General features: G+C 38.5%; 1 protein-coding gene across 6 annotated transcripts in view; it reads left to right on the top strand.

Moving 5' to 3' along the window:
• yrk (Yes-related kinase) overlaps window positions 1-14,820 on the top strand; it is a 28,789-nt gene extending 13,969 nt beyond the window's left edge. For 4 of the 6 annotated variants that reach the window (XM_056249512.1, XM_056249513.1, XM_056249514.1 and 1 more), the window contains exons 7-13: window positions 1,708-1,857; window positions 4,797-4,961; window positions 6,452-6,631; window positions 7,219-7,295; window positions 9,581-9,734; window positions 10,649-10,780; window positions 13,967-14,820. In XM_056249512.1, coding sequence (XP_056105487.1) covers window positions 1,708-1,857; window positions 4,797-4,961; window positions 6,452-6,631; window positions 7,219-7,295; window positions 9,581-9,734; window positions 10,649-10,780; window positions 13,967-14,175 — 1,067 coding nt within the window. In that variant the 3' untranslated portion in view covers window positions 14,176-14,820. Of the gene's footprint in view, window positions 1-1,707; window positions 1,858-4,796; window positions 4,962-5,720; window positions 5,877-6,451; window positions 6,632-7,218; window positions 7,296-9,580; window positions 9,735-10,648; window positions 10,781-13,966 lie in introns of all 6 variants that reach the window. The other 2 variants (XM_056249516.1, XM_056249517.1) reach the window with 2 other exon arrangements.
• The last annotated feature ends 3,967 nt before the right edge of the window (window positions 14,821-18,787 follow it).

Below are 18,787 nucleotides of genomic sequence, written 5' to 3'. Positions count from 1 at the left end.
CTGGCGGGACTGACTAATGCTTTAAAATTAAGATTGTCAATCAAAAACATATTTGTATTGTTATGATATTACGTAGAATTGTGATTAATCTCATATTGTTTGTAGTTAACATTAATTTCCTTTTTGAAGGAAGAGAACAAATATATTTGTGTAAGTAGGGAATTATATGTGCGTATACACTAATGTTTAAATGTTTGGGGTCAGTAAGATTATTAATACTTTTATTCAGCTTGACATTAACTTTTTGGCTCACCAGCCACTGTGGCGAGTGGTTTCTCAAAGTTACAAGCCACTCAGCATTTTCACTGGCCACAATTTTGACATCGATACCATGTGGAAAAACTGCCATATAGATATTTTTTATTTTATCTCATAAAAGCTGCTGCCACTTTAAGACCTGACGCACGGATCCATTATACTGTTACACGTGTTTTCCTCCTCAACTTTACGTTCACTTAAAACATAACTGACTGTGTTTACGTGAACACTCACCAAGACCGGCATTTTGACATTATTTTGTGTGTGTTTGACTGTTTAAGTGCCTTAAGCAGCGAAAAAGTTCTCAATTTAGTACTGAGAGGCGGCTTTATACACACACTTTGGGTGTGAGCTAGCCTGGCAAGCCAGACCCACATCAAGATGTCGGGTCTGGGAACTCACCATTGGCAGAGCTCAATCCGAGGGGCGGGATAAATGGTTGTCTTTTATTCCCTCTTAGGGTCAGTTCACCCAAAAATGAAAATGATGTCATTAATGACTCTCCCTCATGTCGTTCCAAGCCCGTAAGACCTATGTTCATCTTCAGAACACAGTTTAAGATATTTTAGATTTAGTCCGAGAGCTTTCTGTCCCTCCATTGTAAATGTGTGTACGGTATACTGTCCTTGTCCAGAAAGGAAATAAAGACATCATCAAAGTAGTCCATGTGACATCAGTGGGTTAGTTAGAGTGTGTTGAAGCATCGAAAATACATTTTGGTCCAAAAATAACAAAAACTATGACTTTATTCAGCATTGTATTGTCTTCCGGTTCTGTTGTGGATCCGCGTTCAGTGCCGCCGCTGACGTAAGACGCTGCTGACGTGTGTCTGGTGTGTGTGTGTGTGTGTGTGTGTGTGTGTGTGTGTGTGTGTGTGTGTGTGTGTGTGTGTATTCTGGTTCTGTTGTGGATCCGCGTTCAGTGCCGCTGCTGATGTAAGACGCTGCTGACGTGTGTCTGGTGTGTGTGTGTGTGTGTGTGTGTGTGTGTGTGTGTGTGTGTGTGTGTGTATTCTGGTTCTGTTGTGGATCCGCGTTCAGTGCAGCCGCTGACGTAAGACGCTGCTGACGTGTGTCTGGTGTGTGTGTGTGTGTGTGTATTCTGGTTCTGTTGTGGATCCGCGTTCAGTGCCGCTGCTGACGTAAGACGCTGCTGACGTGTGTCTGGTGTGTGTGTGTGTGTGTGTGTCTGGTGCGCCCGAGCTTCGGTTACAGTCTGAGGGAGACGCACGCTGGAAACAAAACAATCTTCGCAAACATGTCTAAGGATTTCCACACAGAGGAAGACTTGCATTTTTTTGCCCAGCCGTATTTATTTGAACCCGAACACACGAACGCACCAGACACACGTCAGCAGCGGCACTGTGGACTCGTGAACGCGGATCCACAACAGAACCGGAAGACAAAGCTTTGAAAATGTGTTTAAACGCATCTTTTCACCTCTTTTTAGGAGCATACTCTTTGTCTATCAGAGACTGGGATGACGCGAAGGGCGAACATGTCAAGCACTATAAGATTAGGAAGCTCGACAATGGCGGTTATTACATCACAACAAGGACACAGTTTGATACCGTCCAGCAGCTGGTGGAGCATTATACAGGTAAGTGCAATAGAAATACACTTCACACACATATAACATACTTTTATTTGAAAAATTGTATTATACATATACATATTTTATTATACAACATATTGTATTAAAGAGGTCCTATTATGCTCATTTACAGTTTCAGGATTTTGTTCATGCGGTCAACTAGAATACATCTAATGCAGGGGTCTCAAACTCAAATTAACTGGGGGCCGCTAGAGGTAGAGTCTGGGTCAGGCTGGGCCGCATCAAGTATTCCACAAAAAAATAGTATTCAAGTATTCCAAAAAAGGAGCACAACTGATCCAATCTTCTCAATATTTATTAACGTTTCTTCTGAACAGTTCCTCTGAATTTGAACATTCCTTTCTGTACATGATTGGTTCTTTATGAGCTGTCCTTCTGACAGTTGAAGTTCATTTTTACAAACTTTCTTTGTCTATAACACATATTTGTGATATTTATATGTGCTTATGTCCTTTTTATTTTCTTTATACAACACATTAATGATATTGAATGTTTTTTTTGGAAGGCACATTTCCTTTTATTATACTTAGAAAAACAATTATTGCTTTTGAAATACAAATATTTGCAGTCATGTCTGCCCATCTTATTGAATTCTTTGTATAGTGTCTCAAATTACTGACTGCACAAATCAAAGCAAACTTTCTTATGAACCTGTTGGACACATATTACAAGCTCAAAGTGATTATTCTCACATTGTTTTAGAGCAGGGTCTCTCTCCAACACGTCGCTCGCGAGCTACCAGTAGCTCGTGGCCTGATTGGTGGTAGCTCGCCAAGGGGCCGTTCACATATCGCGCTCACATATTTTGCGCGCTCAAGTTCGTAATTTCAAATGTAGGCGCGCGGCAAGCGCGCTCATAATTGAAGCGACGCGCTCATTTTTTCCAGGCGCAGTATGTTTGTACTTCGCGGTTGTCTATGACAACTATTGACAACAAACCCTCCGTAAGCTGTCACGAGACTATCTATGGTAGCTCATAAGGGATACATTTTTTTTTTTTTTTTTCGCGGCACACGCAACGACGGGCCGCACTAACATTAAACTTTAATGTCAAGTAGGGGGCCACAAAATATCACCCCGCGGGCCGCAAATGGCCCGCGGGCCGCGAGTTTGAGACCCCTGATCTAATGTAAAAAAAAAAAAAAAAACGAAAAGCACAGTCTGATCTGATCGGTTGTGATTCGTCCACTGCTTAAAGTGTGTCAGAAATGTAACACTCCTTACGCTGAGGTGCTGGAAACATCAACATATTTCAATGACTGTAAACGCTACTGTAACTACACTAACTATTGCATCAGTTTCGCCGAATCAGACTAAAGACTACAATGTTTCAGGGAGTTCAGAAACAGTGACACTGATAGAATAACTCCCGCTGGAGGGACTTTGTGTTTTGTAACTTTACAGAGCTTTTTTATGCTCAAACAGCAACATTACACACTAAAGAAAGTTGAACATGTAAAAAAACATAAGAGGTCCCCGACCGTTAAAGGTTTTGTCTATAATATTAAAGAATTTCTTCAGAAGGAAGCATCAGGAAATGTGGCGTGTTAATATTAACTACGATTAAAGTTATCAACAGGTCAGTTTATTTTTGCCCATCTTTATTTCCTCTTAGTGCCCAAATGACTTCTCTGCTTCGGTCGAGTGCATCTTTTGTATCTGTTTCTGTTAGTGATCCTCTTACTCAACCTGTCAGTCTTGTGCTATCAGCCTTCCTGTTTCACTGTTATTGCTGAATCTACAGTCACTCGCACACACACACACACATGCATGAATATACAGCGGTGCTTCTCACACAGACCACTTCAACAGTAAAACTGAAATTAGACCACCTACTACCCCAAATATGGGGCAAACCACAAATTACCACCGAACAGTTACTTTCAGTTCTAAGCGCTGAAGACATTTGTACTCTACATATTGAAATAGTCCCACTTTTATTAATCCAAATTTTACCACACTACTACTTTTAAATGAACTGGAGTACTACTGTTGTTCACTAGCTAATGAGTTGGAACGTACACTCAAAATTTGAGGGTCAGTAAGATTTTTTGTAAAATAAATAAATTATTGTATTTAACAAGGATGCATTAAATTGATCGAAACTGTAAAGGCTTTTACATACACTTTTTTGTAATTTATTTTTTATACATATTTTTTTTTACTTTTGAACTGATCATGGGACACTGAAGACTGAAGAGATTATGCTGAAAATTCAGCCTTTGCATCACAGGAATAAATTACAATTTACATTATATTCACATAGAAATCAGCTATTTTGAGTTGTAATAATATTTCACAATATTACTGATTTTATTGTATTTTTGATTGAATAAATGCACCTTTGGAGAACAGAAGAGACTTCTTTCAAAAACAGAAAAAAAAATCGTTCTGAGTACTGTGTAACTAACTGTCGGGTATTTATTGAAGTGAGACAGTAGAAACACAAATTATAAGAATAGTAAATTAAACAAAATATAGAATCATAAATTAAAAAGTCAATTGCTTCGTTGTTATGAGATTATTAATCTATCAATTAATTAATTGCAGTGTTTTTTGTTGTTGTTGTAATTTATAATTTATTTATAAAAAATTAAATAAAACCAATAATAGTAATTATATAAATATAATATTATATTTATTATTATAAATCTATTATTAAAAGTAAATATATCATTATATTAGAGAATAGTTTAAGATAATACTTATAATCGCATACATCTTTTAGCATAATGCTGTCTGTCAGTGAGCTCTGGCGCCCTCTGCTGAGTGAACATGTATCACACAGGTTTTTCATGCATATATGTGCTGCTTTAATCTGATTTGTGTATTTGTAAATGTTTGTTTTATATAGCTTGCTATAGCCTACTGTCTCCTCTCGTTTCTATCCATGTCTTTCTTTTTCTCCGTACTGTGTTCTTCAGAGCGTGCAGCAGGGCTGTGCTGCCGTTTGATTGGCAGCTGTAGGCGGGGCATGCCTAAACTGGCTGACCTGTCAGTGAAGACTAAGGATGTTTGGGAGATTCCCAGGGAGTCACTTCAGCTCATTAAGAAACTGGGCAATGGCCAGTTTGGTGAAGTGTGGATGGGTAGGAACCACAAAAAGCATGGGAACATGTTGCAGGAGGAAGGGAACAAACCTCGCACACCTTGCTCACCCTGCCTGTGGTACAGTGCCTTGCAAAAATATTACATTTCGCAAAGGTACAATATGTAACTTTTGGCCCTCTAGCAGTTAAAAAACAAAACTGCATGCATTTGGTGGAAGAACATTGTTTTTGGTTTTGCTTCGGCTGTGCGGATGAATATGGTTATCCCACTGTTCATAAAACTTCCGAAAACCATCCCGACATGTCTAAAATATAAACACTTATAACAGGCGTAATAAAACAACGTTTTGGAGGAAGGATTGATGATGTATTGACTCATTATTTAAATTGTGTTAGTTTTGAAAATAAAAAGTTACATGTTGTACCTTTTAAAGAGATAGTTCAGCCAAAAATAAAAATTGTCGTCATTTACTCACAACCCTCGTGTCGAACCAAACCTGAATGACTTTCTTTCTTCTGCAAAACACAAAAGATATACGTCCGTTTTAGTTACCATTGACTTTTTTTGTATGAAAAAAACAAACAAAACACAGACATTTCTCAAAATATCTTCTTTTACGTTCCAATTGAAGAATGAAAGTCACAAAAAATTTGCAAGGAACTGTGTAGATGAAAGAGTGAATGTCAGGGAAATAATGTAAGGCTGTGCTGTTTTTGTTCTCTCTCTCTCTGGTCTTTCTAACAATGCATGCCACCCTGTCCCCCCCCCCCCCCCCCCTCTTTCAACACTCCTAACAGGTAGTAATGATGGTTTATGTTGCTACTTGACTAAAGCCTGTCCAAATGCCACGCCCCAAACACTGGGTTTAGGGCGGGACGCCTGGGAGATCGCCCGGGATACGCTGCAGCTCAACAGAAAGTTGGGTCAGGGGTGTTTTGGCGACGTCTGGATGGGTGAGACGGATACGACAGTGTCGATGTCCATGTCAGCATTTGCTAAAGCTACAGCCAGCGTTCCCAAAGGATGCATCGGTCTTTGGCACTTTAGCACGTTTTCCCATGCACACTGTCTATTTCAGTCCAGACCTTTGCATTGGCAAATGCAGTCATAATGACCAGAGAACATGGAAAGGTGTCCTTCTGTGGGCCATTCACAATGCTGAATATCCAAAATGCATAAAGCACAAATGCTGTTATGGACCCTGCTTTGCCAAGCATCAGTCTATGGTTCTGAATCGTCAGCTAATCCTCAAATGCACTACGTCAGCTAAACCCCAATAGCATTTTTTTAGCGCAGTGTCAATGTTCATTGTGACATTAAAAATGCAACAGCACATTCGACACACATTGCATATAAAAAATAAATATAAAAAATCCAGTAGTCTGCAGTAATCCCAGCTTCCTGTTGCTTTGGTGTGTGGCCGTATTCCCAGATGCCTCTACATCTGTTTCTCCCCACCCCTTCTCTCATCCCCTAAACATTGCCAAATGCTTCTTCCGAATGTGTCTGACAACATTTCTATGTGTAGGCATGTGGAATGGCACAACTAAAGTTGCAGTGAAAACCCTGAAGCCAGGCACCATGTCTCCGGAGGCCTTCCTGGACGAGGCCCAGATCATGAAGAGGCTCCGGCATGATAAACTGGTACAGCTGTATGCGGTGGTGTCTGAGGAGCCCATCTACATCATCACAGAGTTCATGAGTCAAGGTACATACAGTTATGAGAGAGACAACAGGCCAACATGTTTATATGCACTATCATTCAAATGTTTGGGGTCGGTTAATGTTTTTGAAAGAAGTCTCTTATGCTCACCGAAGTTGCTTTTGTTTGATTAAAGAATACAGTAAAAACTGTTATACTGAAATATTATTACAATTTAAAATAACTGGTTTTTATTGTAATATATTGTAAAATGTAATTTATTCCTGTGATGCAACCCTGAATTTTCAGCATGATTACTCCAGTCTTCAGTGTCACATGATCCTTCAGAAATCATTATAATATGCAGATTTGCTGCTCAAGAAACATTTATTATCAGTGTTGAAAACAGTTGTGCTGCTAAATATTTTTTTGGAAGATGTTCCAGGGTTCTATGATGTATAGAAAGTTCAGAACAACAGTATTTATTTAAAATCTTAATTCTTTTGTAACATTACAAATGTCTTTAGTGTCACGATTTTAAGCATCCTTGTGACCCCCAACTTTTGAATAATAATGTATATTAATTTATATATATATATATATATATACACATACATACACACATGAACATTTTGTTTGATGCTTCTGTTTAGGAAGCTTGTTGGACTTTTTGAAAGATGGAGATGGCAAAAATTTAAAATTGCCTCAACTCGTGGACATGGCAGCCCAGGTAAAGCTTCTTATTAGTCAACAAATATCTATCAAACATTCATTATCCATTACTGGGACAGTCGTCCTGAAGCAACTTAGTGTTAAAGGGTTAGTTCACCCAAAAATCAAAATTCTGTCAGTAATTACTCACCCTCATGTTGTTTCAACCCCGTAAGACTTTCGTTCATCTTCTGAACACAAATTAAGATATTTTTGATTAAATCTGAGAGCTGGATCACTCCTCCATAGGCTTCTTAAGGGATCGAAACTGCCCGGTCCAAAAGTTATGAAAGACATCGTTAAAATAGTCCGAGTGACTACAGTGGCTCAATCTTAAGTTTATCAAGCGACGAGAATACTTTTTCAGTGCAAAAACAACAAAAATAACGACTTTATTCAACTATGCATTTCCTTCTCTGTGGGCCGTGAGATTTCACGTAGTGAAACTACGCGAAGCTTCTGTGTTGCACGTCACACGCATCACACACATGACCAGCGTTGGCCAATAGTGAGCCTACGTGTGACGTACAACACAGAAGCTTTGCGCAATATCACTACGTGAAATATATCACGGCCCACAGAGAAGGAAATGAGTAGTTGAATAAAGTCGTTATTTTTGTTTGTTTTTTGCGCACAAAAAGTATTCTCGTCGCTTAATAAACTTAAGATTGAGCCACTGTCGTCACTCGGACTATTTCAACGATGTCTTTTAATAACTTTTCGGCCGGCCAGTTTCGATCCCTTAAGAAGCCTATGGAGGAGTGATCCAGCTCTCAGATTTAAAAATATCTTCATTTGTGTTCTGAAGATGAACGAAAGTCTTACGGGGTTGGAACAACATGAGGGCGAGTAATTACTGACAGAATTTTTGGGTGAACTAACCCTTTAAATGGTTAAAGTTGGAACCAAGAAGCTGGTGTTCGGTCTAGTGAATAAAAAGAAACCAGCTTGACCTATGTAGTGCGATTCTCAAATGAATCACTTGTCAGTCGGTTTATTGACTGACAAGTCAATAACATGCAGCATTACCAGAATTGTTCTTTGCATTTCCCATTTCTATATATGGTAACATATCAAGCCATAATAGATCTTCAGATCCTGGATCAGTTAAGTATTAGCATGAAATGTACACCACTGGTGATAAGACACCCAGATATCTCAGTCGTTCTGTACAGGGTCAATCACCCTTGAACCTTTTGAATAAGAAAAAAATAAGATACCTTGAAAAACAAATGTCAAGATCTAAAAAGCATCTTTCTTTGTATTTTTGAGAGCATGTCTTTAGCGAGAATGTGTCCATGCTTGGCAGGTTTGGTTTGATTAAAATGAATGAACTGGTGCGATTGCTCTGTTAGTGTGGTTCATCTGAATAAGTGTGAACGCTGTCATCTGAACCCTGATGACACCAAACAAGTGGACAGAGACGCTGAAAAGATGAGTTTCGGTCCGCTTCCAGACAAACTGGTGCGGTTCGAATGAAAATAAAAGCAACACAGACCAAAGACACCAAATGAACCAAAACGGTACATGATGTCACAAGATGTGACCCTTAAAAGGACAGAATGCTGTTTTTTCTCGTCATAGTCGCGATGTTGCCCATCACACTTCGTCTCATCGCAGCAGATCTTCGTTCATGTGTGTGACGGAGAGATTCCTGACGCTGTTTTGACTCCTTTATACATTTTATAAGCTCTGCAGGAGTTCTCAGCTGGTCAAAATAGCATCATATGTAGCTACGCACATACAACGAGCGCATTTATCCCAGAACACAGTGTTGTTTTGCTTGTTCGGTATGTTCCATCGCGAAATATACATAATAAAAGACGACCAATCAGGTTGTGAACATTTCCTTATGCCTTTAGGTTCGGCATCTTTAGCTTCGGTGTTAAAATGCCAGTGTGGATGCTAAGCAGACCAGGACTAAATGTTTTTTTTTAGGGGGGGTCGTTACGAAACGAACCGAACTACAAGTGTGAACACACCCTGATACATTTTATAAGCTCTTCACGGGTTCTCAGCTGGTAAAAACACCATCATATGTACGCAAAGCGCACAGCATTGTTTAGGATGTTTATAAGTTCGGTCGCAAAATATATGTCATAAAGGCCTTTTTTTCTGTCTTTAGGTTCTGTGTTTAAAATGACAGTGTGAACGCTAAGCAAACCAGGACTAAATGTTTCATTTGCTTTTTTGGTCCGGACCAAAAGAAGCAAGAGAACCGAAACTACAAGTGTGAACATACCCTAAAACTAATAGCAATCTCACTTCTTAAGGATTGTGATGAAAGTTCTTTCTTTCTTCTAGATCGCTGGGGGCATGGCGTATATTGAGCGGATGAACTACATCCACAGAGACCTGAGAGCTGCCAATATCCTGGTTGGAGAGGGTCTGGTCTGTAAGATTGCAGATTTTGGACTGGCTAGACTCATTGAGGACAATGAGTACACCGCTAGACAAGGTCACTGACAATCCTTGATCTTGAGCTTCATCCTTTATTTGATAGTATCAAATGTTATTTATCTCTTCTTTGCCCTTCACTCAATATCATTCCTGCTCATTTTGTTCTTTTTTTTAAGTATTAAAGTTTTTATTACAGTAATTATAACATTTCCTTACATTTGCATGGTACCTGGAATCTTAGTCAAGGCATTCAACAATTGGGTATGTTGGCTAAAAAATAAATAAATAAAAACCCGGCAAAACATATTTTGTGAAACAGATGTTACATCCAAAATTATAAGAGAAAGAAAAAAGGGACATAAAAGTCATCAATTGTAGTAACAATAAAATATGTTGCAAGGCAATGTCAGCCAACCCAGTATTACAGCTTTTTTTGTAAATTCAGTAAGCTATATAGTTATATATTTATTACTCTGCCTGTAGTTTGGGTACCAGATCCGATCCGTTTTCAATTATTTATTTATTTATTTTTATTAACTTTATACAAAAGAAAACATTTGAGGATGATGCATTTTAATGCAGAGGTACTCTCATTCCCAATATGGGTATTTCTTTTTATTTTTATTCCTATCATTACTTCTTTCATTCCTCATATCCTTCGTATCTCTTATTCAATAATTCTTAAGATTTCCCTTCTTTTCTTAAAAAATATTCAAAATTTCTACACCAGGTCTGGTCTAAGTGGGAGATTCATTGTTAACCTCTCCATTGTGTAAATTTCATACACAATTCCCAGCCAATCGTTAATTCTGCTCATTTTGTTCTAATATTCATTTTACTGCAGTACAATTTGTATCTTTCATTTCTCGATTTTGGGCTGCTGCATCTCAGTCCTTTGGTTCAACGCTTTCCATTTAATTTAATCATTATTAAATGTGTGCTGAACTGATCGTTTCCATCCTTATATTATAGGAGCAAAGTTTCCGATAAAGTGGACCGCCCCAGAGGCTGCTCTGTATGGGAAATTTACCATCAAATCAGATGTGTGGTCTTTTGGCATCCTGCTGACGGAGCTCATCACCAAGGGCCGAGTGCCTTACCCAGGTGCGTTTATAAAACCGAGGAAGAATCAGACTGATAGACCACAGAAATTGAAGGCTTAAAGGGGTAGTTCACCTAAAAAAATGTAGGTGAACTCACCATCAAGTCTTTCATGCTTCATAAAATGATGTAAAAGCACCATAAATGAATCATAAAGTCTTCCATATAACTCATGCGTTATATATCAAGTCTCCTGAAGCAGGGTTATTATCGTGAACTAAAACTAAACCAAAAACAATAATTAAAAAAATTAATTAGTTGAAATAAATGTTAAATAAAATAAAATAAAATATATAAAAAAACGTATTTTATTTCAGCAAGTTGCCAAACATTTCTCATTTCCATTTAGTTTGTTGCCGATTATCTTTATTTGCTTTTTTTTACTTTTGTACTCTGGCAGAATGAGCTAAAATAATAGTAAATGAATAATTGGGAATCTTTACAAATGCTGTTAACTTTTCTGTTTTTTTTTGTTGTTGTTGTTTTTTAAGCTTAAAAAAGCTTTTGTTAAAAAGATTACAAAAACTGAAAAAGTCAATAAAAAATAAATAAACGACTATAAATAAAATAATTAGTTTGGCCTTCTTGGTTGATAGCCAACATTTTCTGACGGTTAAGCACATGCTTCCACTGAAAAATAGGAAAAAATGTATTTATGAATATTTTGTATCCTACTGTTAAAACTGGTTTGTTTTTAAAAGAAGTGTCTTATATTTTATATATTTGAAATATATTTAAAAATGTAATTTATTCCTTTGATGCAAAGCTGAATCTTCAGCATCATTACTCCAGTCTTCAGTGTCACGTGATCCTTCAGAAATCATTCTAATATGATGATGAATGTTGAAAATACTTGTGTTTTTGAGGAAACTGTAATACATTTTTTCAGGATTCTTTGATGAATAGAAAGTTTGATCTAGAACTACAAACACAAAAATTGTTAAAAACATGGCAGATGTGCCCAACCAACGGTTAAGTAGAGAGGTTTAGATAAAGGGGTTTGAGTGATTAATAATAAATATTTAACCTGATAAAAATATTTCTGTAATGTAAATTTTGGAATTTGTAATTTTTTTTATAAAGATCCATTTGGCCGTTAATTTTTAAATGCATCACTATGCAAAAATAAAGGTTCTTCTCCGCATGAAAGACCCACAACTGGCAGATCAACATGCCACTTCTTTTCTCTCCTATACGGTAGGAAATTAAATTAAACGAGATGTGGAGGATGTTAACTGTGACAAGATGTTTGACAGGCCAGTTTACGGTGAAAGGATGCATGTAATGCCGCGTTCCAGGCAACCTGTAACCCGTGTTTTTCCGACCTTATACCCGTGAAAGTGCACTGGAACGGCAGTCAAACCCGTGACTTCCCACCCGTGAACTCGTACTAGACCGATGTACTCCCAGTTACGAGTTCTGACGTCACATAGCCAGCGGAACCATACAAAACAACAATGGCAGCCCCCCCCCCCCCAATGATAAAAATACACACACGATTATGTATTACAATTTTAAGTGTGTCTGAAACAATAAGTATATATTGCGCACAGGTAGTTTGGCGTGACTGGATGGAACGCTACAAAGTCGTGAGTCGTGGTTTGAAGTCGTGATTTACCTGCTCAAAAACCTGCCTGGAACACAGCATAACTATCCCTCAGCGCAATTTTATGACGTGATAGTATATCGTTAGCCTCATAGCATAATTGCCTAAGTCATTTTGTGTTTTTTCTTGTTTTCCAAAGACATTGAAATATGAGTTAGGCAATTATGCTATGAGGCTAACGCCAAAGCTTCTGCTACACACTCAATAGTATGTACTTTTTCTTCACCCTAAAGCCTGGAACACCAAGCCGACGCCGACGAACTAGCGCCGATGAAAGCCGACTGTGTTGTCGCCTCTCGTTGCCTCTCGTCGGGGTAAAAAGCTGCACTTGAACACAGCGAGAGAACTACAGCCGACTGTCGGCTAGAATGTGCGTTCTGCGCCTGCGTATAAATGAGACAACTGTCTATTTCTGCAGATATATTCGTCATTCAAAAAGGGGAAACCGACGCTGTCGGCTGCAGATACACAAACCATAAACAAAGCAGTGCGTGCTTACCGTTTTAAATATCAATCCTGCTAAACACTTTCTTTATTCCACTCCGCTCGTGTTAATATTGAAATATTCGCCAAGGAACACCCAGGTAAGATGACGTAACACTAGAACAGCCTTCTATCTGTAGAGTTTTGACTTCTTTGCTCGCTGTTTTGCTATTATTCTTGTGCATGACTCTTTCACTAAGCTGAACAGCCAATCAGAGTTCCCTCTTTCACCGACGGCCCGACGCCGATTCAACATGTCGAATCGGCCGAAACAAAGCCGACGAGGACCAATTTCAGCCGACGGCACAGAACCGTGCGGAACACACCGAGGAAACTCAGTCGGCCGACGCACAAAAACTGCCCGACGGCCGACCGTCGGCTTGGTGTGTTCCAGGCTTAAGAGTACACACTTTTAGGCCGCGTAGTATAAGTAGGCGAATTGGGAAGCAGCAAGTTACTCTTATAATAAAAATCATACTAGTCTCGTAGTACCGTAAAACTTTAAATAGTAGCCCGGGTTTTTATTTTCCCAAATCGTCGAACTGCACCGGGTTGTATTTGAGACGGGCGTCTACGAGACAGGCCTTTATAATTTTGTTGAGATGTTGTTCACTGAGTGTATAGGCCTGTCTCTAATCTCTAAAAATCTCCTAATGCTCCACGTGAAACTGCGATCTTCCGACCTTTTACTATCGCGTCAATTAATTTTGATTAATATGCTCGAGGCGGGAGAGAGACCAAGACAGCGCTCGTGTTGTTTGAAGACGTGAGAGTGCGCGCGCTCTCTCTCTCTCTCTCTCTCTGCTCGTGCGTCCTGTCAAGCGCAGCAGTCATTCTATTCTACATCACTCATCGATCAAAAAAAGGCTTTGGAGGGACAAAAATTTGCTTTGGCGGCCGCTTTCTGACGGTTTTAGAGGATTAAATACAACCCGAAACTAAAAAACAGACCCGGCCTCTATTTGAGACCGGCCTTTATTTACCCAAACCTGCAGCCACACCAGGCGTGTAAAAGAGACAGGCGTCTATTTGGGACTCGGCTATTATTTGAAGTTTTACGGTATATATATAATTCTCTTTTTCTATATGTTTGTGTGCAGGGATGAACAACAGAGAGGTGCTGGAGCAGGTGGAGCGTGGGTATCGCATGCCGAGTCCGCAGGGCTGCCCGGCTTCACTGCACGAGCTGATGGTCCAGTGCTGGAGGAAGGACCCGGACGAGAGACACACCTTTGAGTACCTGCAGGGCTTCCTGGAGGACTACTTTACTGCTACTGAACCCCAATACCAGCCTGGAGAGAACCTGTGATAGCATTAGCTCAATATATTCTTCAGGAAAGATGCGATTGCCTTTCTAACTTTCTATCACAATACCTCCAAAAACTGCGGCACTGTTGCACGGCACCTCAATCACAGGCTCTGAACATGCAATCTCTCATCTTGTGGTGTAGCGTGAGAGCTCAAACTAAAAATGCTTTCCAAGATCTCAAACAGCAAGATGGGTCACTTTTTTTAAAGTAATAACAATGGGCAATGCTAATGTCGGGTCTTCTTTAACTTTAACCCCTGGTTTCACAGACAAGGCCTAAGCCTAGACTAAAATACATGTTTGAGGTGTTTTGACCGAAAGCATATCTTAAAACATATCAGTGCCATTGTGTTTTGTCTCAAAGATGCACACCAGTAATGTTTTTTTTCTGAGGCACGTTTATAAATGTCTTCATTGAACTAATGCCTAATCCTGGCTTAATCTAAACCCTGTCTGTGAAACCAGGCTTATGAATATGACAGCACATATTAATACAGCTTATTACATATCTTTGATTAGGCAATAGCAATCATATTTAATCATGTAATACCTACCTGTTTCACTATATCCAGCCCTGTATTTGAATGCTCTGTCTCTTATAGACTATTCAAGTCATTTCTAGTGAGTTAATCTGTCCGACAGAAGATTTTGGAAATCTCTACTGGACATTCGGCAGTAATCCGGATAACTGAGATTTTTCACACAGCTATCTAGTCGGAGGTGTGTGTTTTGTGGTGAATCACTGAGAAAGCTCTTCCAGGTCCTGAATGAGCATTTTTGAATGTAACAATTCAGTCTTTCTTTTTTTGTCTGCCAAAAAAAAAAAAGGGAAACTAAATGCAAAGGTCTTGATATGCAGAAGTCAAAAATGAAATCTTAAATTACAGAGGTGATTGTGTGTCCATCTCAAAACAGTTTGAAATGCTCTTGCTTTTGTTTCTCTAGGCCGTGTTCATTTATCCAGTCATGTTATTGCTTTATAATAATCCTTTTTGTTTAATTTTGAAGTCTAACAGTCTTGTATTATCTTATTAGAGAGCAGTTCTGTTGTTTCCTGGTGACTTTAAAGATGCAGTCATTCAAAAAGACTTCCTTCAGAGCTGTCCTTTAAAATGAGAAGAAAAACTACTGTTTTTATTGTTTTGTTTCCTGCATTTTACACTGTATTTTACATCTTATCTCTGTGATTTGGTCTATAATTTAAGTGGATATCAAACCTGTGCCTTTATTCAGGGTCAGTGATATTCTACTGTATTCCTGAAGTGAAGAATGTGTATTACAGTTATGTGATGTTCGTGCCATTTTATTATACTGAGCTTACTGAACTGAACACATGTGTCTAACATGCTTCTTTTACTTGACGTCCACACTCACACACTTTTGCAGGATGCTTTCACATTACAGCTGCACTTTTGATCAGTAAAAGATCTTGATCCAAACACCCATGCTATCTTATTTTTGAATGACAAGGATTCGGCTGTCTAGGGCAGTTATCGTTCATATGTATGAAACAATAATTCAAATGATCACAGAAGTACTGGGATTAAAGCTTATGGGTCGGATAAACACTGATGTCTACAGTAGCGATCTTGTTACACCAGTAGGTGGCGACAAATGACTGTGAATGGATTTGTCATCGAATTATTTATTCAAGTGATTCATTTAAAATGCTGATTCATAGGCGGTCTGAAATCACAAACTCTCGGGTACTTATTCTGAATAAGTAATTCTCGACGGCTAAAAAAGTATGTGCTGTATAGTATTAGTGTGTGTAGTATGAATGTAATCCGGACGTACTACATTTGCCATGTTGTTACTGTCATGTGACCTACGGAGTCAGTTATGTCGCTTCACTGTCCTCTCCCGTGGCCTCATGGGATAGTAAAGTGTCCATCATATGCACACTTCAGAATCTCACTGGAAGTAGTAGGTCATCCTGGTACTTTTTGCCGACTCTTGAGTACTGTGAATTCGGACATACTACTTTAGTCACTTACAGGTTTTCGCCTACTATATAGTAGGGAAGTAGCCTATATGTGATTTCGGATGCAGCCATAGTGTTTTTAATGGCATTCACTGTAAAAAGCTGTATAAAGCTCCTAGATCACTTATAATTTTCCATAGCTCAAATTGTCGGGTGTTTTTTGTCTACTGAAATTACTTGGAAAGATATTTTTGCACTGTTTCTTCACCAGAACAATCCAGAATGCATTAAATAACAGTACAACCAACTGAAGAGATGTATGTCTATCCCTCACAGCCTCTCTTTCAATCAAAGATGGTGCTGCTGTGAATAAGGTCTGTATCAATTACATTGTTACACCAGTAGGCGGCGACAAGTGACTGAATGGATTGGCATTGAATCATTCATTCAAAAGATTCGTTTAAAAACGCTGATTCATAGGCTGTGTCTGAAATAGTATACTCTCTCTCTAGAGTAAGTACTTTTAGTATATAATATGAGTGTGTGTAGTATGAATGTAATCTGGAAGTATTCGCCATGTTCATTGTCATGTCACCTACCAGCATCAGTTGGCGTCACTTCACTGTCATTCACAAATCCTCTCCCGTGGCCTCATGGGATAGTAAAGTGTCCATCATATGCACACTTCAGAATCTCACCGGAAGTAGTAGGTCATCGGGGTACTTTTTTCCTACTCTTTTATGAGTAGGCCTACTGTGAATTCGGACATACTAATTTTGTCACATACTGTTTTTCGCCTACTATATAGCCTAGTATTAGGGAAGTATGTGATTTCGGATGCAGCCATCTGAATAATTTTTTCAACTTTTTAAAATTTATTTTTTTAAATAATTAATTCAAATCAAACATTTTTAAATAGACTGCAGCAAGTAACATTTGGTCGGAACCTGACAAATGACGTTATTTTGTTTAGGTGTCTGACCTATTCACAATCGTAGGACAATTGTAATCTCTATTTTAAACAGATCGTGATTCTCTGTTTATCAGGAATGGTGCAGCGAGAGAAACACGCTCGATTGCTCACAGCTGCATTCATATGCTCTCCACTCTGCTGTCCACAAGATGGCAGAAGAAGCATAATGTGAAGACTGGGAGGTGTGCAGGGTTTTTTAGTATGCTGTATTGGTTTATTAATTATCCTGCTGGGGTTTGTAGTCATGATGGTACATTCTGTACCTGCACTGAGCTGGCACTTTGTTCTTGCTGCAGATTTGATTTTCACATTTATAAATTAAACAGTTGTTGCATCTACAATTTTGCTGCTGCAGGGTAGAGAGCTATTCTGCAGGCCTGGGGATGTGTGTGTGTGTGTGTGTTGATGATTAATTTCTAGCACGTTTTGGCATTTGTCCCTGTTTATAAAAATCAGATATAACAAGAAAAGGAATTTAGGTGGAGGAGCTTCAGATAATTCAGATTAATGTAGTTTGACTTTCTTTTGGGCAGAATTTGTTATTGCAATCTGGTTTTTTTATTTTTTTTTATTTTCTATCTATTAAGTAAACACTTTAATTTTCTCATTTTTTGTGAGAAATTTTATTTACCCATTTTATGAAGAGGTAGAAAAATTCTATCTTAGAAAAAAAAAACATAATATAAAACTAATTTTCCCTGTATCCAAATATCGTGTATGAGCCAGTAGCTATAATCAGAACAACAAAGAAGTGCTCTGCAGGACCAGCACGACTGCATCAATGCAATCAAATAAAACAGTTACACAGTGCGATGTTACAGCAGCCGGCATAGCCAAATAATATAGCTATACATTTCTCTTAAACTGTGAAGGGAATGTTGAAAGAGCTTGGAACATGGAAGAAAATTAGAGGAAAATTCAATTACTGGAGGGCGGAGCAGAGAAACTATTGGACTGTGATCTTTGACAGTCTCTAATAGATTCAGCCAATATATTATTCACAGCCCACAGTTCATATCAAAGACCTTATATATTGTGTTCAGTCGTTATAGAACATCATTCCGTTTTTAAAGAGATAGTTCACCAAAAAATGAATCACCTCAAGTTGTCCCACACCTGTAACTTACTTTCTTCCCTGGAACACAAAAGAAGTCGTTGGGTATAATGTTAGTGATGGACAGCCTCAGTCATTGTTCACTTTCATTGTACCTGAATGAGTCTGTCATTTTGACTTCTCCGTCGGTGTTCCATGGAAGAAAGAAAGCCATTCAGGTTTGAAACAGCATGAGGCTGATGTGATTCATTTGTGGGTGAACTATATTCTTTTAAGACTTCCTTAGTTTTTAAATCTGTCTTTAATCATAGGCTACATGTTCACATCATACTAAAAATTATAAGCTTCCAGAGTGAGTGAATAAATTTGCAATTTCTTAAAGGGACATTAAAATTCTGTCACCATTTACAAACAGGAACATTAACAAATGTCTTTTTTTTAGCCCATCCATACAATTGATACCAATTTTCTTTTTATCAAAATATCATCTTCTGTGTTAGTAATACAGGTTTTTGGTACGACGTGAATGATGGCAGAATTTTCATTTTAAGGTGAGCTGTCTCCCATTAAGCATTCAAAGCAGTTTGCACAATGCAAACTCACTTTGACCTCACAGTGTTAAGTTAATGTCACCTCTCATTTGGGGGAAATATCTTCTGTG

The sequence above is a fragment of the Rhinichthys klamathensis genome, unplaced genomic scaffold, assembly GCF_029890125.1.
Source record: "Rhinichthys klamathensis goyatoka isolate OS25496 unplaced genomic scaffold, OSU_Roscu_1.1 h1tg000060l_1, whole genome shotgun sequence".
Lineage (NCBI taxonomy): Eukaryota > Metazoa > Chordata > Actinopteri > Cypriniformes > Leuciscidae > Rhinichthys > Rhinichthys klamathensis.
This window is presented reverse-complemented; position numbering and strand designations above follow the sequence as displayed.